General features: G+C 39.1%; 1 protein-coding gene across 1 annotated transcript in view; it reads right to left on the bottom strand.

Moving 5' to 3' along the window:
• The window catches only part of Hmcn1 (hemicentin 1), a 354052-nt gene that overhangs the window by 101029 nt on the left and 226997 nt on the right, over positions 1-26026 (bottom strand). The window contains exons 16-23 of the mRNA XM_055624399.1: positions 24826-24999; positions 22610-22723; positions 21316-21461; positions 18443-18593; positions 12762-12956; positions 10455-10568; positions 7179-7366; positions 5585-5681 (exon numbers count right to left, since the gene is read on the bottom strand). Coding sequence (XP_055480374.1) covers positions 5585-5681; positions 7179-7366; positions 10455-10568; positions 12762-12956; positions 18443-18593; positions 21316-21461; positions 22610-22723; positions 24826-24999 — 1179 coding nt within the window. The remainder of the gene's footprint in view (positions 1-5584; positions 5682-7178; positions 7367-10454; positions 10569-12761; positions 12957-18442; positions 18594-21315; positions 21462-22609; positions 22724-24825; positions 25000-26026) is intronic.

The raw sequence follows: 26026 nt of genomic DNA, 5'->3' as shown, positions 1-26026 counted from the left end.
TAAACACCTTCAGCAAAGTGGCCGGATACAAAATTAACTCAAAAAAAATCAGTAGCACTCCTATATACAAAAGACAAAAGGGATGAGAAAGAAATTAGGGAAACAACACCCTTCACAATAGCCACAAATGACATAAAGTACCTTGGTGTAACCCTAACCAAGCAAGTCAAAGACTTGTATGAAAAAAATTTCAAGTCTCTGAAGAAAGAATTAGAAGAAGATATCAGAAGATGGGAAGATCTCCCATGCTCATGGCTTGGCAGAATTAGCATAGTAAAAATGGCCATCTTACCAAAAGCAATCTACAGATTCAATGCAATTCCCATTAAATTACCAAGACAATTCTTTACAGACCTGGAAAGAAAAATTCTCAACTTCGTATGGAATAACAAGAAACCCAGAATTGCTACAACAATCCCTTACAATAAAAGATCTTCTGGAGGTATATCTATCCCTTATCTTAAGCTGTACTATAGAGCAACAGTAATAAAAACTGCATGGTACTGGCATAGAAACAGAATGGTGGATCAAAGGAACCGAACAGAAGACCCAGAAATAAACCCACACACTTATGGACACCTGATCTTTGACAAAGATGCCAAAACCATACAATGGAAAAATGACAGCATCTTCAACAAATGGTGCTGGTCTAACTAGATGTGTCCATGTAGAAAAATGCAAATAGATCCATACTTATCACTCTGCATAAAACTGAAGTCCAAGTGGATCAAAGACCTCAACATAAAACCAAACACATTAAATCGGTTAGAAGAAAAGTGGGGAAATTCCTAGAACTCATTGGTACAGGAGACAACTTCCTGAACAGAACCACCAACAGCACAGGCTCTAAGATCAACAATCAATAAATGGGACCTCATGAAACTGAAAAGCTTCTGTAAAGTAAAGGACACCATCAGCAAAATAAAACTACTACCTCAAGATTGGGAAAGAATCTTCACCAACCCTTTATCTGACAGAGAGCTAATATCAAGTATATATATAAAGAACTAAAGAAGCTGGAGAGCAGCAAACCAAGTAATCCAATTAAAAAATGGGGAACAGAGCTAAACAGAGAATTCTCGATAGAGGAATATCGAATGGCAGAGAAACACTTAAAGAAATGCTCAACTTCATTAGCCATTAGGGAAATGCAAATCAAAACGACCTTAAGATTTCACCTTACATCCATCAGAATGGCCAAGATAAAAAACTCAAGCGACAACACATGCTGGAGAGGTTGTGGAGAAAGGGGAACCCTCCTCCACTGCTAGTGGGAATGTAAACTTGTACAACCACTCTTGAAATCAATCTGGTGCTTTCTCAGACAACTAGGAATAGCGCTTCCTCAAGATCCAGCCATACCAATCCTAGGCATATATCTAAAAGAGGCTCAAGTACACAAAAAGGACATTTGCTCAACCATGTTTGTAGCAGCCTTATTCATAATAGCTAGAAGGTGGAAACAGCCCAGATGCCCATCAGCTGAAGAGTGGATGCAGAAATTGTGGTACATCTACACAATGGAGTATTACTCAGCAATGAAAATAAGGCAATCATGAAATTTGCAGGTAAATGGTGGGACCTAGAAAGGATCATCCTGAGTGAGCTGTCCCAGAAGCAGAAGGACACACACGGTATATACTCACTCATATAGACATATAACATAGGATAAACCTACTAAAATCTGTATATCTAAAGAAACTAATTAAGAGAGAGGACCCTGACTAAAACACTCAATCCCCATCCCTAAAGGCAAAGAGGATGGACATCAGAAGAAGAAGAAAACAGGAAACAACCTAGGAACCTGCCACAGAGGGCCTCTGCAGACTATCAAAGCAGATGCTGAGACTTATGGCCAACTGTTGGGCATGGAATCTTATGTAAGAAGTGGGAAATAGTAAGCTCTGGAGAGGACAGGAACCCCACAAGGAGAGCAACAGAACCAGAAAATTTGAACAGAGGGGTCTTCCCAGAGACTCATACTCCAACCAAGAACCATGCATGGAGATAACCTAGAACCCCTGCACAGATGTAGCCCATGGCAGTTTAGTGTCCAAGTGGGTTACACAGTAATGGGAAGAGGGACTACCTCTTACATAATTTGATTGTCCTGCTCTTTGATCACCTACCCCTGAGGGGGAACAGCCTTACCAGGCCACAGAAGATGACAATGCAGCCACTCCTGATGTGATAGGATAGAGTAAGATCAGAAGGAAGTAGAGGAGGACCTCCCCTATCAGTGGACTTGGGGAGGGGCATGCTTGAAGAAGGGGGAAGGAGAGTGGGATCAGGAGGGGAGAAGGGAGGGGCTTATGGGGGGAAACAAAGTGAATAAAGTGTAATTAATAAAATAAAATTAAAAAAAAAGAAAATGACTGTCAACCATCATGTCTAAGGAACGATTGAATCATGCATGCCATTGATTAGGTTGAAACTTTTCATTGTTTTATGTTATACATAATGTATAGGAGGGATTTTTTTATGTTTCTGGGATTTTACTTGTATCTTATTTCATCTTAAAATAAATCCATTTCTTCTGTCAAAAAAAAAACCCAAGAAAACAGAAGGAAGAAAGATTATAAGATCTAGAAGGTGAGGACTAGTGTGAGATTGGGCCTTACACTATGACAGTAAAGCTACAGTCAAGAACCATCAACAACATAGCTACCTAACAACTCGTGAATAATTTTAACAATAGTTGACATGCTCATATAGATTGTAGACTGAGGATATCTCATTGATCCCCACCCTTAGATGAAGATCTGCAAGCAATTAAGAAGTGCTGAAAGAGGAAAAATTTGTTTTTCCCAGGGATGAATCCAAGATAGGTTATCTACTACCAAGTGGTTAGACTTAGGAACACATATATATGGAGGAAACACCAAATGGACCTTGAAGGCTGTTTTTATATATTTATTCATTTGTATGGATGTGAATATGTAATAAAATGGTTAAAGAGGAGGTAGGCATGAATTTGGGTGGGAGTGGGTGAAATCAGAGATTATAGGAGGAACAAGAAAGGCAGGAATGATGTAAACATACTTTAATTAAATAGGATGATAAATAAAAATGAAGAGACACAAGAAGGCTTGCAAACAAACTCTCTCTACAAGGATGTTGACAAGAAAGACAGAGGGTGTGCACATGAGGACAAAACTGCAATCTACAAGCGAGGAAACTGCCTCTTCAGAAAACAAATACTTCTAGAACCTTCTTCTTGAACTTCCTAGCTGTGAGAACTGTAAGAACAGTAATTTCTGTGGTTGAAGCCACACAGAGAAGACCACAGAAGACTCACTTGACATTTGAGGGAGAAGTGAAGGTGTGAGAGAGTGGCTGTGGGGTAGGAAGACAAGTACTGGTCTCCACAGGGAAGAAGGCCTGGCTCATAGTGGGAATATGAATTTATAACTCCACCAATATTCCCACCCCAAGGTTTCCTCCATGGGTAGCGAGCAACCTTGATGTAGACACAGTACAGACGTGAAATTCAGCATATATCACACATGAAAGAATACCCCGAAGTAGGCAGCAACCAATTATTCAGTGTCTCGAGTCAAGCTGCCTGTGCAGAACGCTGCCTGTGCGTTTTATTTTTTCGACTATGCATTTGTGAATGGTGTAACTTGGAAAATGTTTCCCAAGCGTAGTGGTCCTTAATCTTCATCTAAAAGAGAGGAACCAAAGGCCAACAAATGGCTGTTCATCATTGAAGTGATTACTAGAGATAATGGACAAAACTACCCGACCTAGTGCCTGGTACCCATCAGTTAGTCAGTTGCCACTTACTATTTAGAGATTGAAAATTTTACACAGCAAGGTAATGACGAAACATGGGCTGAAAGTAGAGACTACAATGCTGTTTCCTCTGCCTCCTCCTTTCAACCAGGGCCTTTCAGTGACCTCTCAGTAACCTGGGACTTACCATTTCAGCAAGACCAATAGCCAATTAGCCCCAGGAAGTTTCCTTTCTCCTCTCTCCTAGGCTGGAACTACAGATAGGCGCTGCTGCAACTACAGCTTTATGTGCAAGTCAGAGCTTAAACTCATGTGGAGAAAGGACTTTACTAACTGAGCCATCTCCCCAGCTCCTTAACATGTTTACTTTTTAATATATGTTATGCTATAGATAAGAACATGTACTTTTAAAACAATCATATTTGTTCCATTCATTCTTCCTGAGAACTCATGCTTGTTCCTGTTTATGTAGGATATAGACTGGGAATCGAGCTCAGAGGTAGAGCACTCGACTAGTATGCTCAAGGCTCTAGGTTTGGTCCCTAGCACTGCAAAAACAGTAAACAACTTTCCCAGTTGAGAACTGCTCACTAAAATGCCTAAAAGAATTTATTAAGCTTCTACAGTGTGCATTTTAAGGCTGAGGAATATAAAGGTAGGAGTGCTTCAAAGACTTATTACACAAATAGCATATAGAGGTATGTTTAATATGCCCTACACATCACATCCAAAAGGAACATGTTATGGTGCCAAATGAAGCTTTTGAAAACAATTTATTTTTTTATTTTTAATTATGTATATCCATATGTAGAGAGGTATGGGCACACGCGTGCGGGTGCCCATGAAGGCCAGAGGCATCGGATTCAGCTGGCGCTGGAATCACAGGCAGTTGTGAGGCGCCCACGGTAGGTGCTGCGAGCTGAGCTCAGGTCCTCTGTAAAGCAGCCGACGCTCTTTACCACCAGGCAGCCCTCCAGCCCCCAAATGAAAGCTTTTTGAGATGATTTAAAAAATGATCATTTTCAGATATGCCTAAAGGAACTAGAATTTCATGAGAAGTGGCTCTTAGATAATTTTCATCACTCTAATTTCATACTCTGGAAGACCTATATCTCATAAAAATGACTTTTCATGATAGACATCCAATTCCCTCCCTCTTCCTGGTAGAAGCAATAATTATGGAATGTCTATTATGTGTGAAGTCTTAAATGCAACACAACTCAGGTACGCTTGCTTTTCAAAGGGAATTATTTAGCTCTACAAGGTGGTCCTTTCTTAGTTGAGAGGACCTTGCCTACTGGAATGTAGTCAATGTAACGCTGCACTGGAAGACTGGGGCAGAAGTAGACACTTCTATGGGCAGGAGCTATGCCATTGGCTTTACCTTCACACAAACATGTAGTTTTTCATATACGCTTTCTCCTGAGGTAGTGGTTCTCAATCTCCCTAATCCTGCGACCCTTTCATACAGTTCCTCATGTTGTGGTGATCCCCAGGTAGGAAATTATGTCATTGCCAACTTATAACTATAATTTTGTTACTGTTATGAATCATAATGTAAATATCTGACTGCAGGATATGATATGTGACTCCAAAGGGATTGCAACCCATAAGTTGAGAACTTTTGTCCTGAGGGATTAAAAATACTATAAAAACGGGCTGCCTGAAAGATTTATACTCTTGAATTCCTGCTGAGTTTTGTAGAGGTAAAGGGGAAAAAAAAGTTTTGTAGAGGCATCACATACTGATCAAGTCAAAAACAGAACATAAACTCTATTATCTGAAATCTGGTTTCTCTGATTTGTGAAGCAGAGCCTAAGAGATGTCCAGGGCCCCAATTTCTTACCATGAACATTGAGGTTGAAGTACTTTTTGGCATTCCCAGCTGTGTTCTCCGCAACACACACATACCTCCCAATATCTGTTATTTGAGCATTTAGAATCTAAACGAAAATAGAAAAACGGCAACTGAAATGATTAATACAGGAAAGCCTAATAGTTTACCTTTTAGAACAAACAAGATGCATTGTCAGATAAGCAAAAGGACATGAGCTGCTTTACATGCTAGGCCCAGGGCCACCTTCAACCAGGTAGGTCGAGTGCACATACATTTATTTACAAAACTTACAATCAGAAAAGGTGATTTTTTTTTACACACGTTTTTATTTCGACTACAAATTATCCCAAATATTTTTTCACTTCCCTGTCTGTGAGTGTGCTAAGTGACTTTGAAGTTCCTCCTAAGAGGTTGATTTGTGCCCGTGTGGCCAGTAGAATTTATGCAGCAACGGTGCAGATCTCTTGAGTTCTTCGCAAGTGTCTACACCGTCTCACTCACTTTATTTGAAGTTCTGCTGCTACCGTCTGAGGAAGCAAGACTTGCTTGCTGCTGGGGCATGTGATTGGGAAGGACAAAACCAGCTCACATGGTTTTGTCACATCGGAAGCCTCCAGAGAGATCATCCCAGCAGGCATTCAGTCCACAGCCCTGCAGGCACTTGAATAAGTCCAGCTGAGATCTGAAACACCACCTATAGAACCAGTGGACTTTCAAGCTAAATAAATTTGCATTGTTCTAAGTCATTAGGTTCTAGAGGGGTTTGTTTTCTGTAGCAGCACTTAGGTGATATGGAGCAGAGTATTTGTTACTAGGAAACTTCTATCCATCTATGCATCTACAGCCTCAGATATAAAAATACTTAGGCATTTTTGATAGAGGCCATAAGGTCATCAGGTAGATATATTCAAGTATAGAGAATGCTTTGAAAATTCAAGTTTATTTATAAGCAGTGAGAATGCCTTGAAAATTCAAGTTTATTTATAAGCAGTGAGTTTGAATTTTTAAAAATGGACTCTGTGACATATGTCCTGTGCCAGACTCATATTTATGCTTAGATTTATGAGCCAAGGAAATATTTTTATCAGTTCACTAGTAATTTAATTACACTTTTCCTGACAAAAGAACTGGTATATGTGTACACACCCCAACGTTTTTTGTTTGTTTGTTTTTTGTTTTGTTTTGTTGTGTTTTTTAGGACACATCAATTGACCAACAGCAGTACAATATATTACATGGCTCACATTATGACTTCCTACTGCCTGCGCCAACACAGGATGGATTTAATCTATAGGAAGCCTTTACCGCTTAGAATGTTATCATCGTATACATTTAATGGAAACATTGCAATATTAGTTTTTTTTAATACAAGATCATGTTGTTAAATGTAGACAGGTGTGTATGTACAGATATCCTGGAAGAATTTACACAAAAATGTCATGTGGTCATTTCTAATTGTGGGAACAAAGTGGAGAATAACTTTGTATACTCTTGATGGTTAATGGTTTAAATAAATGTTTACAAATGAATATTTTTACCAGTCTAGAAGACAATTATGACACTGTCCAAAACACTGTTTTAAAACTAGATTTTTTCCTTTTACCTGAAGAATCCTGCCATCAGATAGGAGCTTATGATGCTCATCTTCTAATAAGGACTGTCCATCTTTCTGCCAGGAATTCTTGGGTGTTGGGCTACCGCTGGATGAACATTCCATCTGTGCACTCTTGTTCACTAGCACGGTGACCTCTTCTGGGAGATCACCGTTTGCTCCCTTGATAACTGGTGGCACTAAGAAAGGGGTATGACAGAGAGGTTCTGATGGGCAACAATGGTTGTCATAAGGCATGCTACACCACTTTGTCATCAGGAAAAACCAGATAAATTACGGCTTTTACAATGTATCCCTGATGTTCAGGGTTAGTCTTTGTAAGGGAATAATCTGGGCTTTTCCAGGCCCCTAGCCTCAGCATTAGTTGAACAGGCGTCAGCATCCCCTGGGAGGTTGGTTAGACATCATATCCATGAACATGAACCCCACCCACACCTCCTCCACAGCCATCGCTGAGGAGAAACAAGGAATGGATGGCTAGTTGTTCCTCAAGTACATTAAAATCTGAGGAGTTCTATGCTATATTCCCTGTACACACTTAAAACAGCTCCCCACAATTTATATTCATTTAACTTATGAGAAGCCACACTTTTCCTGTAGAATATAATATGGAAAGGTTCAGGAAATTAAGAGATTGTGTTGCAGCATTTGTAAAAGCAGATATTTATTTCTTTTTTTGTAAGTGATTGTTCTTAAGCATGATTAATTTTTGTTGCACTATGTTAAAACACGCCAGGATTTTCAAAAACCAGTGCATGTTTAATGCAGACTCAGCCTTTGGTATTCGGTTCTCCAACAATTAAGGTGAAATTCTCTAAAGAAAATAATTAGTACTACAAAGTATATGGGGGAACTTCAATGCTATTTTGTGTACATTCACTTTAAAGTTACACCATTTGACTGACAGCCACTGTCTTTTACTCTGCATCCTGAGTGTCCAGCACTGCACCTGCCACAGCCTGAGCAATCAACAGATAGCTGTCACATAAATACAATTTGAATTAATATCTACCTCTCTTTTGGACTTTTACAGACTGCTCTTTGCATAGACAACTCTAGTCCTTCCACCTTCTCTCTTTACAATCAGCCTGTCAGCCTCTCTTCAGGTTACTTTGTTCACACCCAGCACACACCTCACAGTGGGTCCCTTCAGTGATGCATTATGGGCTGGTACTTGGAGCCCTGCTGCTCCCTGGCACCCACAATGTGTACCTATGACATCTGCTTCACCCTCCAGACAGGCTGCACGCACCCCTTGTTTTACACCCCTGCTTCCAGGGTTCTGACAGTGATTATCAAAAGCAATGGCTGAGACAATTGGTTCCTATTATATTCGTCAGATGCCCACAGCAGCCACTGCTGACTTTTTCTGTTTGCCACCGGCTGGCATTTCCAGGCCGGCCCTGCTTGTTTCACACTCCTACTAAGCAGGATTGTGAAATATTTTTGACACACGTTTTGTCATCTCCCCTTTCTTTCCACCCCAAGAGCTTTTCTTCCTCCCCAAGGCTTATTTATTACCCTCCTAGTCACTTGCTCCATCGTTTTGATGCGTGCCTGTGGCCCTTACACTATCAAGCCCTTCATCCCTGCTTTCTACACACATCCTTAACACTTTAATGAGTCTCTTTGTATTCCGTTTCTGCCCTTAGTCTATGGGTAAGTTCAAATTTGCCTTAAAACAAGTCTTAAATTTGTTCTGGCCAGCCAGCCCTATTCTAACTCTTGTCTCTATTTTATTTCATTATGTCTAATGCATCCTCAAAAATTATCCTTGTTTTGTGGTTTTAAAGTGAACCACACCACCTAGGTTGTTCTGTGGAAGTTTACTAACAGACTTAAAACTTCAAGGCCAAAGGCTTTTTATTTTCAGCACCGAGAACTCATCAGCTGACACTTTTTCTAACAGCTAGAATCCAGGTATAATAGTTTACTGGGTTCCCCTCACTTCTTGATTAACTCTTTCTGTTCATTTTTCCTTCTCTTATGTCCAAATGTTTCCCTATGATATTCTTTTGTCAAAAAGTATGTCATTCTTTCTGATGGAAATCTCTTTAAATACCATTTGTCTGGCCACAGCTGTGGGGTGCACAGTATGGGTTTAGTCTTTGTCCTTTGTAACAGTTTCTTATTTCTAAGTGCCTGGGCAGCATTTTACGTGAGAATTCCGGAGTCATGTCAGACTTAGCACACCAGAAACAAAGCTGACTTCCTTCCATTCAATGCCACCCATTTTCCCAGGAGTTCATTGTCTCGATCACCAGGCATAAAAGTCCCAGTTACACTCTGAGATAGTGTCTAATCTCTCATACCACTTCAACATCTTTTTATTGTGTGTTGGCTAGTTTTTGTCACCATGGCATAAAACAAAGGTATAGGTAGTTGGGAAGGGGGAATTCTCAACTGAGGAGTTGAGAATTTATAAGATTGTACTTTAGGTAAGTCTGTGGGGTATTTTCTTGATTATTGATTGATGAGGAAAGACTTAGCTTACTGGGGGAGGTGTCGTTCCTAGGCAGGTGGTCCTGGGGTGTGTAAAAAACCAAGCTGAGCAAGCCATAAGGAACAATCCAATAATCAGCATTTTTGCAAGAAGGCTCCTGCTTCTGTTTCTGCCTCCGGGTTGCTGCTATGAGCCTCCTGCCTTAGCATCCTTCAGTAGATTGTGAGTTGGGATAGGTAAGCCAAATAAACCCTTTCCTCCCCAGAAAGTCTTTGGTTACAGTTTTATCACAGCAATAGAAAGCAAACCAGAATAGACTGGCTCCTATACACCGTCATGGCCACTTCACTAGCTTAGCCGCTGCCAGTACATTTACTCCTGCTTCCAATAACTCCATTTATCTGAAGGAAATAATACTTCTTCCACTTTATGTCCATATACCAAATGACAATGATTCTGGCTCAAGAGCAGGCATAAGAATTACATTTTATCAGTAGACTGCTACAAGCTCTTGGTGTCTGTGGAAGACACATGTGACTTTTCAAGTTTGTGTATCAATAATCGTTCTCTTCCTCCTCTCTCTCTCTTTTCCTTTCCTTTCCTCCTTCCCTCCCTCCTTCCTTCCATCCACTTTCCGTCTTGGTTATTTGAGATCTTAGAAGTCCTGGCTGATGATGCATTTACACAGTCTCAGTTTGCACATAAGATGATAGTCCTTATAAGAAGCATTTCTAAAATGCTTAGGGTAACATCTTGCAAACATTAGTCACTGAAAAATATTTCAGAGTGAAAAATGTGTATCCAACAAAAGAAAGCAAACTTACAGAGTACACGGACGTCATATTGAAGGGAATCTTCTCCAGCCTCATTCACAGCTACGCATGTGTACCTTCCGGCATCTTCTACTTTGGCCCGGGGAATCTGCAACACTCGCCCTCCTGAAAATATATCCTAGTATGTCACTTCTCCAAATGTTAGGGAAAACACAGATCATAAGCAGAGCTATACTGTTTCCTAGGTCTAATGACTTGCATTTATCTTTCTGTCTGTCTATCTGTTCTTGCCAGTATTCCCACTTCCTTTAACCATTAAGTTTTATCATATATAATAACCATTTTAACAGCAAATATTGCATTACTAAAAAGTCATCCAATACTGTATTAACAAGTCATTTTTTGAAAAATAAATAGCTCTTGTCAATTTTCCTAGAGGGGAGTAGGCTACTCTATATCCTCAATTGTGTTCTGTGTGGAATGTTACTGTGTGGTGATGCTTTGTTTTAATTTTTTAAATAATTTCTTTTTATTTTATGTGCATTGGTGTTTTGTCCACATGTATTTCTGTGTGAGGATGTCAGATTTTGGAGTTATGGTCAGTTGTGAGTTGCCATGTGGGTGCTGGGAATTGAATCCGGATCCTCTGGAAGAACAGTCCGTGCTCTTAACCACTGAGCCATCTTTCCAGCCCCGTTTTTTAATTTTTTAATGGACCTTTTCTTTTTTATTTTTTGATTATTACAATCAATTCACTTTGTATCCCAGCTGTAGTCCCCTCCCTCATCCCCTTCCTTATCCCCTCCCAATCTCACCCCCCCCCCTTTCTCTTCTCCTCCCATGTCCCTCCCTCAGTCTACTGATAGGAGAGGTCCTCCTCCTCTTCCATCTGATCCTAGCCTATCAGGTCTCATCAGGACTGGCTGTATTGTCTTCCTCTGTAACCTAGTAAGGTTGCACCTCCCTTAGGGGGAAGTGATCATTAATTGACCTTTTCAATATTTCCTGTAAAAACTCATTTGAAGATATATGTCCAGGGTTCACAAAGAGTAACGTGTACTTTATCTTTTATGTTTTATTCAAGATTTTGTGTGCAATCTCAAGAAAAAAAGGCTGTGTATTTGTAAACATTAATGTTGATAATAAAATTTAGAGGAAAGTTGTAACAGTCCCATTGAAATCTGCATCTATGTTCACCAATTATTTGTTATATATATATATGTGTGTGTGTGTGTGTGTGTATATACATATATATATATATATATATATATATCCATATAATATTGGGAGATGAACTGTTATGTGGAACTGTGAATTAAATAAATCCTTTCTTCCCCAAGTTGCTTTTAGTCATGATGTTTCATCACTGCAATAGCAACTCAACTAAGGCAACAAACTCACCCGAAGAACTGGTTGATGGCTATACAGTGAACCAAGGGTCTAATTTTATATATATATATATATAAAATCTCCCAATATTATATGGACAGACTATTTTTTCCTAAGTCTTTATAGTAAGTTGGAGGCCTGGTGACTTTTTAAAACTATATACTCATGGATCCAAACTTCATAGAAATAAGATAATCTCTCATAAAACTACAGCACAGCAAAAAAAAAAAAAAAAAAAAAAAAAAAAAAAAAAAAAAAAAAAAAAAACAGAAAATACGGAGTTAATGAAAGATTAAAACCCATGTCTCTTTTAGATGTCACAATTAGCTTTTTATAGCCATTTTCCCCTAGATTTAGACACAAATAATGTCATATATATTGCATAGAGCTACCATGTCTATTTCTTCCCTTTTAATTTTTTGACAATATTATTTCAGTTAATTTGTCTTAACTTTGCATGTATTATGCATTGCATTGACCCTAAAAGTTAGTTAGTATAACTAACTCTGATATTTGAATACTTTAGATAATTACACAGAAGCCTTGAAAATATTATTCCAAAAGAGTTAAGTATTTTTTTCCATCAACAAAACATGTGATAAATATAACATTTAAAAATAAATGTCTTTATTATTACTCATGAAAAATGCAATCAATATACCCAATAAATTGAATAACATATATTTGAATTTATATTAATGATGCATAGAAACCAAAATGACTAAATCACCAATGCAGATACAGAGATAAGAGGAGTCCAACAACTCGCATAAATTGTTAACAACCATTGAACAGATCTGAAAAGTGAGTTAAAGCATTCTCTTGTCAAATTCTCAAGGTAAGCTCTTCTATATACGGAAGATACATCCTTCAGCAATCCAAATACCATTTAAGTTACAATGAACTGGCCAGATAAATGAAAAGAGACACACTTGGCAGAGATTTGTGTCTTTACGTGGCAGTGTTTACCTGGCAAAATCAGTACTCTGTCACTGGAGGTCAGAGGTCGGCCATCTTTGTACCATGTCAGAGTTGGGGGAGGAGCAGCGTTTGTCTCGCAGTGCAGAGAAATGGGGTTGTTAACAATCACATCTTTGGCTTCACCAGTCCTGCCAGTATCTAGCATGTTTCCGATTTCCCAGAGTTTCTGAAAACTTGGAGGAACTGTGAAGGAGAAGCACAACATCTATTCACAGTGTGACTGTCATAATTGACACATCAGACAAAGATTTTTACTGTATCTTGACAAGTGATATGTGGATTTGATAAGTTAGACAATATCAACATATTTTCAAGTACTTATATGCATTCCAGCAAGAGCCAAACCGAGAATAGGCATCAGTCAGTGTTGGTTCCTGGGAGGGAGAATAAGATCTAAGGTTCTCATCTATCTTTTCTTTTCTTCTTTTCTCATTTACTTAGTTTATTCACTTTACATCCTTGTAGTCCCTTCCCTCTTTCTCTCCCAGTTCCACTCTCTCTCCCTCCCCCTCCCCTTTTCCTCAGAAAAGGGGAGCTCCCTTTCCCATCCACCGCAGCTCATCAAATTGCATCAGGACTGAATGTGTCCTCTTCCCCTGTGGTCTGTCAAGGCAGTTCCACTAGAGGAAAGTGATCTAAAAGCTGGCAAGTGAATCCCTGTCAGATGCAGTCTCCGCTTCCCTTACTAGAGTACCCACTTGAACCCTAAGCTGCCCATCTGCTATATCTTTGTAGAGGGCCTAGGTCCATTTCACGCATGGTCCTTGGTTGATGCTTCCTCTGGCCCCGATTACTTGGTTCTATTGTTTTTCTTATGGAGCTCTTGTCACTTGCGGGTCCTTTTCTCTTTCCTCCCACTATTCCCCAACACTCCCTATGCATCGATGAATTTCTGGCTGTAAGTCCCAGCATCTATTTTGAGGTGTTGCTTCATAGAGTGCCTCAGAGGACAAATCTGACAGGCTCCTGTCTGCAAGTTTAGCTGAGTACTGTTCATAGTATCAGGGGCTGGCACTCTCCAATAGGGTGCGTCTTTGGTTGGGCCAGGCATCTGTTGGGCATTCCCTCAATCTCTGCTCAAGTTGCTCTATCTATCCTTGCACATCTCGTAGGCAGAGTAAATTTTGCATCAAAGGTTTTGTGGATGATAGGTGTTCCTTCCTCTTCACTAGAAGACTAATCTAGTTAGGGAATGTCCTCTTCAGTCCCTATGTTCTCTGCTACTAAGAGTCTTAAATCCCTCTCATATCCTCCCAGGAGCCTACCCTCACTTAGTTCTCCTGCTTGGCACAGAGATGTTTACACAGTGGAATACTATTCAGCTATTAAAAACAGAGAAATCATGACATTTTCAGGCAAATGGATTTAACCAGTAAAGATGACCCTGAGTAAGGAACCCAGACCCAAAAAGACGCACATGGTATGTACTCACTTATAAGCGGATTTTAGCTATATAGTACAAGATAAGCATACTATGAGGCACAGACTCAAAATAAGTAGCATAGAGGATCCAAGGGAGGATACATAACTCTCACTCAGAAGGGGAGACAGAATAGACAGAGGGAATGGCTGAAGAGAGAGAATAAGGTAGGAGAGGGGACACAGAAAGTTAAGAAGGTGGAGATCAGACCCGAGGAGAGCAAGGGCAGGAGGACAGAAGGCCTGTAAAGAAGAGAGACACTGAGGGTGGGGACATCTCTGTCTTTGCTTTTCATATACAAAGGCTCTGCTATTGAGCAACAGAAATGTTCATGTGCGAGGAGGAATGATGTAAGCACTGGGACTGCTGCAGGAAAAGCTAATTCTGGGCACACCCAAAAGGATATATGGGCTCACTTGACACTATCAACGATTTCTCTTACTAAGGAAGCTAACTAAGATAAACAGTCGGGACTAGACTATTAAATCTAGGACAGTCTCAGTCCTCACTGATAGTGAGTGTAAGGTTTATCAGAGACAAATTGCCTTGTGTTAAAGTCATTTCAAAAGTGTGTGAAGTTTGACCTGAATTTTCAAGTTTTAGACACCTATCAAAGATATGTGAAAATTTTGTGTACCCAAATGTTAAGTATAGTGCTATTATAAGTACTGAAAACTTCAAGACAACCTAGATACTTAATCATAGGAGTTTGGTTAAACTAATATTTGAGTGTACAACTGACGAAATAGGCAATGTTCTTAAAAGTTATGTTGAGGGCTGGAGTATGGCTCACAGAGAGTTTACTTGGCACACATGAGGTCCGAGACTCAATCCCCAACACTGGCCAAGACCATTCTGCTGGATAGTGCTAACATCCAGAAAAACAATGCCAACAACCGGAGCTCTTAATTAGCTCTTAATCACTTGAGGAAGAACTTAGCAATTGTTCTTAGCAATTCCAAGAGATATTTATTTTAAAGGAAAATAACAAAGACTTAAAATATTTTGGTTAGTTGTCGAAGACACAAAGGTTATAGGTGTACTCATCCATCTAAAACTGTGTCTACTCTGAATTCCATTATCATTGCTTTTATTGTTTTCTATGCAATAACGTTATAGGATATATAACCTGCATCATACAGTGTTAGTACAATGCTAACGTAAAAGAAGTCTGTCATTTAATTTTGTAAATGAAGTAGTTCTTTAAAATACCAGAAGGAAATGCATAAAAATAAGAATGAGGGGGTAAGAGTATTCATTGCTCTGGTAGGAGATCAAGATTTAGTTCCCAGACACTATATGGGGACTCCCAACTCTCTGTGGTTCCAGTTCTGTGGGATTCCATAAGCACCGGGCAAACATGTCGTGCACATACATACATACATACATATAGGCAAACACTCATATACATTAAATAAAAATAAATACATAAAAAGGATGATGAGATTATTCTCTTCTATGGTTTTTTTGTTTAAGATTTCATAATGAACTCTTATTACTAGAAGAAATTGATTTTAAAATAAACCAAGTTCCTACATCCGACAAAGGGCTAATATCTAGAATACATGAAGAACTCAAGAAATTAAACACCAACAAACAAGATAATCTAATTAAAACATGGGATATAGAGGTAAAAAGAGAATTCTCAACAGAAGAATCACAAATGGTGGAAAAGCATCCAATATCCTTAGAGAAATACAAATCATAATGTCATAATACAAATGTCATCAGAAAAATGATTCTGAGATTCCATCTCCAATTGTCAGAATGGAATGGCTAAGATCAAAAATTCAAGTGACTATGAGCCTCAGCATCTGCTTTGATACCTTGCTGGGTAGAGACTTTCAGAGGCCCTCTGCGGTAGGCTCCTGTCCTGTTCTCTGTTTTCTCCCTCTTCCTATGTCTATACCATTTACCTTTCTGACTGAGGATTGATCATCTTACCCAGGGTCCTTCTTCTTGATTAGCTTCTTTAGGTGTACAGATTTTAGTATGTTTATCCTATATTATATGTCTAATATCCACTTATAAGTGAGTATATACCATGTGTGTCTTTCTGCTTCTGAGATACCTCACTCAGGATGATCTTTTCTAGTTCCCACTATTTGCCTGCAAATTTCATGATTTCCTTGTTTTTAATTGTTGAGTAGTATTCCATTGTGTAAGTATACCACAATTTCTGTATCCATTCCTCAGTTGAGGGATATCTGGGTTGTTTCCAGGTTTTGGTTATTATAAATAAAGCTGCTACAAACATGGTTGAGCAAATGTCCTTGTTGTATACTTGAGCATATTCTGGATAAATGTCTAGGAGTGGTATAGCTGGATCTTGAGGTAGCAAGATCTGAGAAAGTGCAAGATTGATTTCCAAAATGATTGTGCAAGTTTACATTCCCACCAACAATGGAGGAGGGTTCCCTTTTCTCCACATCCTCTCCAGCATGTATTGTCACTTAAGTTTTTGATCTTAGCCATTCTAATGGGTGGAAGGTGAAATCTCAGGGTTGTTTTGATTTGCATTTCCCTGATGATTAAGGTCATTGAGCATTTAAGCATTTTTCTGCCATTTGATATTCCTCTATTGAGAATTCTCTGTTTAGCTCTGTACCCCATTTTTTAATTGGATTACTTGATTTGTTTTTTTTTTTAACTTCTTCAGTTCTTTATATATTCTGGATATTGGCCCTTTGTCAGATATAGGGTTGGTGAAGATCCTTTCCCAGTCTGTAGGCTGTCATTTTGTTCTGATGACAGTGTCCTTTGCTTTACAGAAGCTTTTCAGTTTCATGAGGTCCCATTTATTTATTGTTGATCTTAGAGCCTATGTTGTTGGTATCCAAACTTTGGGCAGAGGACAGGGAATCTTATGAAAGAAGGGGGAGATAGAAAGACCTAGAGGGAACAGGAACTCCAGAAAGAGAGCAACAGAACCAAGAAATCTGGGCCCAGGGATCTTTTATGAGACTGATACTCCAAACTAAGGACTATTCATGGAGATAACCTACAACCCCTGCACAGATGTAGCCCATGGAAGGTTAGTCTTCAAGGAGATTCCCTAGTAAGGGGAACAGGGGCTGTCTCTGACATAAACTCAGTGGCTAGCTCTTGTTCACTTCCTCCTAATGGGGGAGGAGCCTTACCAGAGGAAGACAATGCAGCCAGTCCTGATGAGACCTGATAGGCTAGGATCAGATGGAAGGGGAGAAGGAACTCCCCTATCAATGAACTTGGAGAGGGGCATGGGAGGAGATGAGGGAGGGAGGGTGGAATTGGGAGGGACTGAGGGAGGGTTACTGCTGGGATATAAAGTGAATAAACTGTAATTAATATAAAAAATTAAAAATTATGAAAAAATAAAACATAAAAAAGATCCTCAAGTGACAGCATCTGCTGGCAAGGATGTGAAGAAAGGGAAACACTCTTCTATTGCTGGTGGGAACGCAAATTTGTACAACCATTTTGGAAATCAATCTGGAGTTTTCTCAGAAAACTGGAAATAGTGTTACCTTAAGATCCAGCTATGCCACCCCTGGAAAGATACTCTACCATACAAGGACATTTGCACAACCATGTTCATAGCAGCTTTATTTGTAATAGCCAGAAGCAGGAAACAATATAGATGTCCCTTAACCAAATAATGGATAAAAAAACAAAACAAAACAAAACTGTGGTACATTTACACATGGAATACTACCCAGCAATTACAAACAAGGAAATCACGAAATCTGCAGGCAAATGGTGGGATCTAGAAAAGATCATTCTGAGTGCGGTATCCCAGAAGCAGAAAGACACACATGGTATATACCTACTCATAAGCAGATTTTAGTCATATAATACAAGATAGACATACTACAATTCACAGACCGATGGCATCTTGGGTTTTGTGTGGGCCCACTAGTTAGGGTGTGGGGGATATCTCTGACATGGACTATGTTGCCTGCTTTCTGATCACTTCTTCCTGATGGGACCTCCCTATCAGGCCACAGGGGAAGAAGAAGAACTCAGTCATCATGTGAATAGATGAACTGGAGTGTCCGGGTAGGGGGGCTTCCCTATTCTGAGAAAGAGGGGAGAGGGGATGTGGGAGGGTGGGACCTGGAGGAGAGGAGGGAGGGGTCTATGACCGAGGTTTAAATAGAATTAATTAATAAAAAAAGCAAAAAAAAAAAAAAAAACCCCAAGTCAAATGTCTTTTCCATTTCATTAACAAAGCATGGAAACTGTTCTGCAATAAGCATAGTTGTATTACCTTGGATATTCACATCAAAATCCAACTCGTCTTCACCTGCAAGGTTAGATGCAACACAAGTGTACCGTCCAGTGTCTGATATTTGAGCTTCCTTTATTTGAAGAGTATGCCCATTTGCGGCGATGTTAACATGATCATCTGATTCAAGGGGCTGTGATTCAATTAGAATAATGTCAGCATCAAGTATGCTAATAAAGCTAAGATACTCTGCAAATGACTGACATGATTCTTTGATAAATGGAGATATGTCAAATATTCAAGATAGTAGTAGTAAGTAATTCAACTTGATCACATTATTTTCTAAGTAACACAGCTTTCTATCTCCTGAAAATTAATACAGTTCACATTAGCCAGGTAACTGCGGGAGATACAGTCAGATATTCTTTAGAGCAGAAAGCATATTCTTACCATCATGTCCATTTATCTATGTAAGCAAAAGAGTTTCCAGCTAATCTTATCAAGTATTGAAAACTACTTTGCTGATAGTTTAATAGAAACTTTCTTAAAAGAAAACTTTTATTAAAAGTTGAAAACATTATCACAATATGATTTTATTTAGAATTACTATTATTCATTGAGAACATCCGTACTTCATACATAAACTGTTTTAAGCTAGGGCAATGTTATGATACTAAGTTGAATTGGGCATTATCTGTCTTCCTTCATTATTTGAAGATTTTATTCCTGACTCAGTGGCATTCCTTCTGATGAAGTATCCTTTCCCAATTCTTAGTATTTCAGTGTCTACTGTCAATCAAAGCCATGCTCTCTCAGCTCTTCATTTCCTGTCTTACCTATGCCATCATCTATTTATTTCATCTCTCTAGAAAATTTCAGTCTTACGGGAGTTGTTCTCCACATCCTCTGGGGCCATTACAGTCAACCATTCAGAAATGTTTTCTGTGTGTATGGTGTCTAATTTTGTCCTCCTATCTTTCCTTGATCTGATTCAATCAAATCTGCGTCTTCTCTACTTGGTAAGAAAGACAGTCAAGGTCACCTAGGACATTCATGTGACTGCACTTAACATCTGTCTTCTCTTCTCGGTGAAGAAGATTTGACCCAGTGTAACTTGTCCCCATCTTGAAATAGCTTCCCCCTCTTTTATCTTTTGAGACACTACAGTCCTTGTTCCTCTACTGGCAAAGGTAGACATACACTACATGTGTCTCCTGTCGTGTGTGTGTGTGTGTGTGTGTGTGTGTGTGTGTGTGTGTGTGTACAGAGTGCAGGTGTAGGTAGAGGTTAGAAGGAGCCATAAGATTATCCTAGTTTGTAGTTATACGCAGTTGTGAGCTGAGCTATGTGTGTACTCTCTGACCAGCCACATTCTGTTTAGCTGACTTAATTCTTAGTTTAGTTTTTTGTTTTGTTTTGTTTTGTTTGTTTGCTCTTTTTTTTTTTTTTGCTTTTTTTTTTGTTATTTTTTTTTTTGCTCTGAAAACTTATGTGGGCAGAGATTTTGGCCTGTTTCACATCTATATTTGTTGTACATAAAATATTGCCTAGCAGTGAGTTGAGATTCAAATAATCTGAGATACAACAAACCATTATTATTACATCACAAATAAACATGCCACAGTTTAAACTTCCTGTATCAAAATAAAAAATTTCAGGGCATGGATAAATAAAATGTATAAATTATGTTAAAAGTTATTGTAGCTGATAGTGTCAATATCTTTTGGTAGCTTTTCTAAAAAAATACTACTTCATTAAATTTTGGTATTTAAAAAAGAAATAACTAGAAAATGATATGGAAAAATTATTTATTGAAAATATGGATATATTTTCAAAAGACTTCAAAACATGATATAGTTACAAAGGACAGGAAACTAATTTGTTTACCAGCCAGTTCTTACAGAATTGATAACTCATCACACTGTGTGCCTGAACTTTGAAAGGCCAACAGAAGCAGAGCATAGGAGCTCTGTACTTTTGTTTTGCGATGGCTTCCAGATGATATGTACTCATTTTATATGAAAAGATTTCCCCTACCCCCACTGCTGATATGGCAGAATCCATCTGGGACCTGAAAGAAAAGCACAAACCCACATCTTTCTTGCCTCTTAAGTCATGCTATGACTGAAACTTCCAGCACTGGAATTTAACTGACCGTTTGGATGTTCATGTGTAAAACTGCATAAAGAGCAGCTGAGCCGTTTTCCCTCTGCATTTAGTGCTGTTAATAGCAACCACACATCTTTTTTGCCCTCGAGCACTAGCACACGTGTCCGTGTCCTTACAGCATGTGGGAAAGAACAGGAATCCAGCGAGGAGTAGGAGGTGTGGTCTGAAAGCTTTATCATAAACTTCTTATCTCCCTTTCCCATTAGCAGCTCCAAACCCTCCCATGTCTGCCCTTTCATTCTTAAATTGAGTTTTGGTTTGGCATTTCTGACTGCTCTAAGGTAATCACAGGTGCCTTTATATCTTTCAATTTTATCATATTTTAGGATATCAAAAATGTTATCTTTTTGTTAATGATGTTTAGAGAAAGTTGTGAATAAATTTAGTCCTCATTTTAGGACCATTCATAGAATCCTTCTCAATTATAGGTAGGTATTTGGGTGAAACATGGTTCCTCTAACTCTCCAGTGGGAGGGTAGCTAGATTTTTCACAGCCAAGTGCTAATGTGCACAAATCAAATCGTGTTTATCTCCTGGTGGTGGAACAATAGCAAAGTTACTGATCATGGGCATTTCTTCACTTTGTTTATTTTCTTAAGTAATGCCAGATTCCAGGAGCATGGAGTGGCTACTTTTAGTATCACAGTGGGTGGAATCAATCTCTGAAATCACCTGTCTGTTTCTTTTTAAATTAGTATTTTAATCTTTAAGAACTAATCAACAAACAAAATGTAGTTGTGACTGGCCTGTCCATCCTTGTACCAGCGGAGGGAGGCAGAAGGAATCGCATAAGCTTCACACTCCAGGGTCAGGCTGCTGTTCACCCTAATCTTCACTTCTTTAGGGAAAAGACCTGGCCCCAAAAGGTCCCCTTTCTTGATTATGGGTGGAACTGCAGAAAAAGAAGATAAAAGAGTTAAACACTGGTTGCTTTAAACACACAGTCTGCCACAGAAATCACAATGAGGAGCAGCTAACAAGGTCCTCAGGAGATGCAGGCCCTTTCTCCCAGACCTTCCATGAAGGACCTCAGTTGGTATCCAGGAAAAAGGAATTTCCCGACATAAAATATGCAGAAAAATATACTTATCTGTTCATCATTATAAAGTTGCTAGAGAGGTCAATGTCCTTCTCATTTTTATCTGTTCTAGATCCATATAGTCCAACAGTAACCCATAAAAATACATTACACTGGTTGTTATGGCACCAAATCAAAGTAAAAATGACAGTCAGAAATACAGAATTTATTTATAAGATAACAGCAATAATCTATGAATAAAGACTGTTGAACCGTTAAGGCCATTAGCAGTGGCCCCTACTAATGACAGTGTGAGCTTTGCCTTTTGCTTATAGGTTGTTTACCTTGTGGTAATCCAAAACTACTGTTGATCTCATCTTGAGCTCTAGGGACCTGCCTGTAAACCACACTCCAACAGGTAGGTAGTGAGTGCGTCCAGTGAATGGTTTTTTCACGTGTATGTGTGATGGTATGAAGTGTGATGGTGTGATGGTGTGTGTGTGTGTGTATGAGATGGTGTGTCTGTGGGAACATGTGCCCATGTATGCATTTGTAGGTCCGAACGATGCCACATGGCTTCTTCAACTGTCCCCTACCTTAGATACTGATTCATGGTGTCTTGCTGGATCCAGATCATATTGTTCTGATTAGAGTACCTAGCTGTTTTTTTTCTGAGCATTTCCTGTCTGCCTCTCTGGCACTGGGCCTGAAGTCAGGCCTTTATACCCATTTTACATTTACTTGGGTTCTGGGCTCTTTAAACACTGGTCCTCCTGCTTGCACAAGAAACACGTCAGTCACTGACCCATCACATCTCATTAGCCCTGGGTCTTCACATCTTTGAGCAGCTGAGGCCATGGGCAAAATACTTAATGCAACCTCCATCCTTGATGAGGCAAGCTGCATAACTAAGAGTCTTCAATGATCAGTATAAACAAGCAGGAAAGAATAATGGAAAATGTGATTTAAAAAACTAGAAATCTTCAGGAAGAGGTGAGAAAAAGCGTTCTTCTGGCACTTACTGTAGACCTTCACTTCATAGTGCTTTATCATTTCCCCAGCCTCATTGGTGGCCACACATGAGTACCTGCCAGCATTGTCTTCCTGCGCATTTAGGATCTGCAGAGTACGGCCTCCTAAAACATCAAGGAACATTAAGGAAGCTTTGACATCGTAGTGTAAGTAGGGAATGCACAAAGTACTAGGACTTTAGTTCTTACTGTAAGCGTTGCTTCTTATGACTACAATTTACTGGTAGGTATTTGATATAAAACATGCTACAATGCACACAGGATCTACATTGTAGCTGAGATGGTCTCTATGTTCCCCACTGTCCTCTGTGTAGCCGTGGCTCTCACATTTTCCATCTCTGACACTTCTATGCCTCTGTACATCACTCGAGACAATGACTTTTTTTTTTCACACTTTTCAATTAGTTCTTTGGGCATTTCTAGTTTTGTGTAATGAGTTCTGATCATATTCAACTCCTCCACAACTCCTCCCCCTAGATCCATAGACCTTTCCTTTGCACCTAATTTTGTATTCTTAAAATAAGTAAATAAATAAAACAAAACCCAACACTTCCGAGCCCCCAACGTTCAAGACAAATTTGTGCTAACCAAAATAGTTTGGGGGGGTGTTATTCCAACTAGACTGTGTGACTTACCAGGAACAAAACCTGTGCAGGTCCAAGCCAGACCAAGTGTCAGCAGAGAGGGGTAGTTGGACATACAGTCTCACCCCTAGCCATGAGCAATTAGCAGTTGTTAGCATGGGAAAGTAAGGCTCAGCTTTCTTTGTTTCATACATTTCATAAGAAGGGTCTCACCTCTGTTATTGTCTTTCTCTCATCAACTTGGTCTATCACAGAAAATTGATTTGACCAAAATACAGTTTTGAATATGGTTATCTTTCTCTCTAAAACTGGGGTTGGAGATATGGCTGAGTGGTTAAGAACACTTGCTGCTTTCCCGAAGGACCCAGCACCCATGTTGGGTGGCTCACAACTGCCTATAACGGCAGTTTGAGGGAATCCATAGATTCTATAGGAACCCACACACATGTACATGCATGACATCCAAGACACAAACACATAAATAAAGTGAATTTTTAAAATAAAAGTTGTCAATAGTTCTCAACTGTTTAGTGTCTGAACGTAAACTGATACAGGCTTCAAAACAATAGCCAGCTTTTCTTCCTGACTTTTTTCTCTCCATAATGTTTCCCCTTACATGGTGACTGCATGTGGCCATCCCATTCCTGCTTGCTGCCCTTTGTCCTCTAGTCATCCTGATGGATCCAAAACCTCTCCCAGCTTATCATCAGTCAACTAAATTCTCCTACTTCCTGTCAAATCTGGCCAACATTGTGGTTAGGGAGAAATTTTTTTTCCTGACCATTAAGGTTCACAATAGCAACTTTATCTTCTGAGTTTTTATAAAACTTGTCACTACCCCCCTTTAACAACCCCTCTCCATTTATTTTTTATTTTGTTTTTAATTAATTTATTTTTTATTAATTACAGTTTATTCACTTTGTATCCCACCTGTAGCCCCCTTCCTACTTCCCTCCTAATCCTACCTTCCGTCTCTCATCTCCTTCCATGCCCATCCCCAAGTCCACTGATAGGGGAGGTCCTCCTCCCCTCCCCTCTGACCCTAGCCTATTTGGTCTCATGAGAACTGGCTGCATAGTTGTTTTAAGTGCATATTGATAATAAGTCTTCCCCATTATCTCTGTTCTATCTCTCTTCCACATCAGATTAAATGTCTCACAGCTGTTGATTATGGTTTTTATTTCTTTCTGTCCTCACACACATTATATTAAAGAAGAATAAACTCAGTCTACATATTAACTCTTTCAAGGCTAAATTCAATCAAAAATGAGTTTCTATCCTTTGTAACATTTGACATTATAACATATTTTAGCAATTCTGACACTGTAACATTTCTTTACTTGGGTTTGTTTTCAAAAAGTAATGCTTGAGTATTTTAAATTTTAATATATATTAAATATATAGTATATATTTATATATTATATATAGTATATATTTAATATATATATTAAATATATAAAATATATAGTACATATTTATACTATATATAAAGCATAGATAGTAAGATAGAAATAGACTGTCACAGAACAAAGACACAGGCACTTTTATGAAAAAATAACCCATGCTCTTCTACAGCAGTAGATGATACAAATGAACCATGGCTAGCTGAAGTCAGCTAATTACCTGGAGGAATCCGAATATTTCGGTTGGATTCTAAAGGCGCTCCATCCTTGAACCAGGTGATGGTAGCTGGTGGATAGGAATATGCCTCACACACTAAAGAAGTGGGGCTGTTAAGGATGACAATGACATCTTCAGGGCTGCCATCGCTCTCTACACCAGCAATTGTAGGAGATACTGAAAAGATTTAAAGTTTTATTTAAAAAAGATATCCTTAGAAAAATATCTAGGTATGTGCCCCCCAATTGCCATTGTACTTATAATCAATAATTATTATTTTCTGGATAAAATAAGTTAAAACAGCATAGGGTGAAGACGGAAAGTGATACACTCAAAAGAGCTAACAACATACTGTGTTAAGTGTAACCCAAATCTCCCAAGTCTGACTCAGGAGCTTTCATTCTTACACACCCTTCTGTATAAAGCTATATCAGCTCTGCCTATAGAAATCTTCTGTCTTTCACATGATGCACTATTTGCTACTACTTGAAGCTATTCACTTGCACACCTATGCATCACCTGGCATTTCGTCGGGCCTTTCTTGCATATATGCATATATACGTGTGGTCTATTTAGATCACAACTTTGCTTTGAGGTTCCTGTCTATGTGGGAGTATAAAAGTATTTGTATATATGAGAATATTTATGTGTTCTGTGAAAAAATAACTGAACAAACTCCAAATACTTATAAATTCACATACTGAGGTCAGTCAAATTTAGTGCAGGTTTTTAAATATCAATAATCAAATGTAATACATTTAGGTGGGGCACATGTTAAACTTGAAGAACTGAGTTGGGACTCAGAATCCATTTCCATGATATGCTTGAGATGTACACAGAACTTTGATGCTGTAGGACCAACGCTGATGCATCAATGCATACAGATGTTTAATCAGACAGATGTTTAATCAGCCATACCCAGGCCGCAGACACTAGAAGGAGCACAATCTCCAATAAAGGCAGAGGCTCGGGGAGAAAGGCACAGGGTCTCGGGCTGAGACTCATTGTCTACCTGCTTCTCCTCGGTCAGCACAACGTCCCCCTCACCACTGCATACTTAAGTGTCTGTCTTACACTATACCTGGAAGATAGTTTATTCCATAGCAATGAAAACATGAAATACAAACCAGCCTACATACATGACTGCTGGTATCCTCCATGCGATGAAATTCTGTGACAGAAACTGAGAGAGAGAAAAAAAAAA

The sequence above is a fragment of the Psammomys obesus genome, unplaced genomic scaffold, assembly GCF_907164565.1.
Source record: "Psammomys obesus unplaced genomic scaffold, mPsaObe1.curated_primary_1811, whole genome shotgun sequence".
In the NCBI taxonomy this organism is placed as follows: domain Eukaryota; kingdom Metazoa; phylum Chordata; class Mammalia; order Rodentia; family Muridae; genus Psammomys; species Psammomys obesus.
The sequence above is the reverse complement of the archived record's forward strand: the minus strand, read 5'-3'. Positions and strand labels throughout refer to the sequence as shown.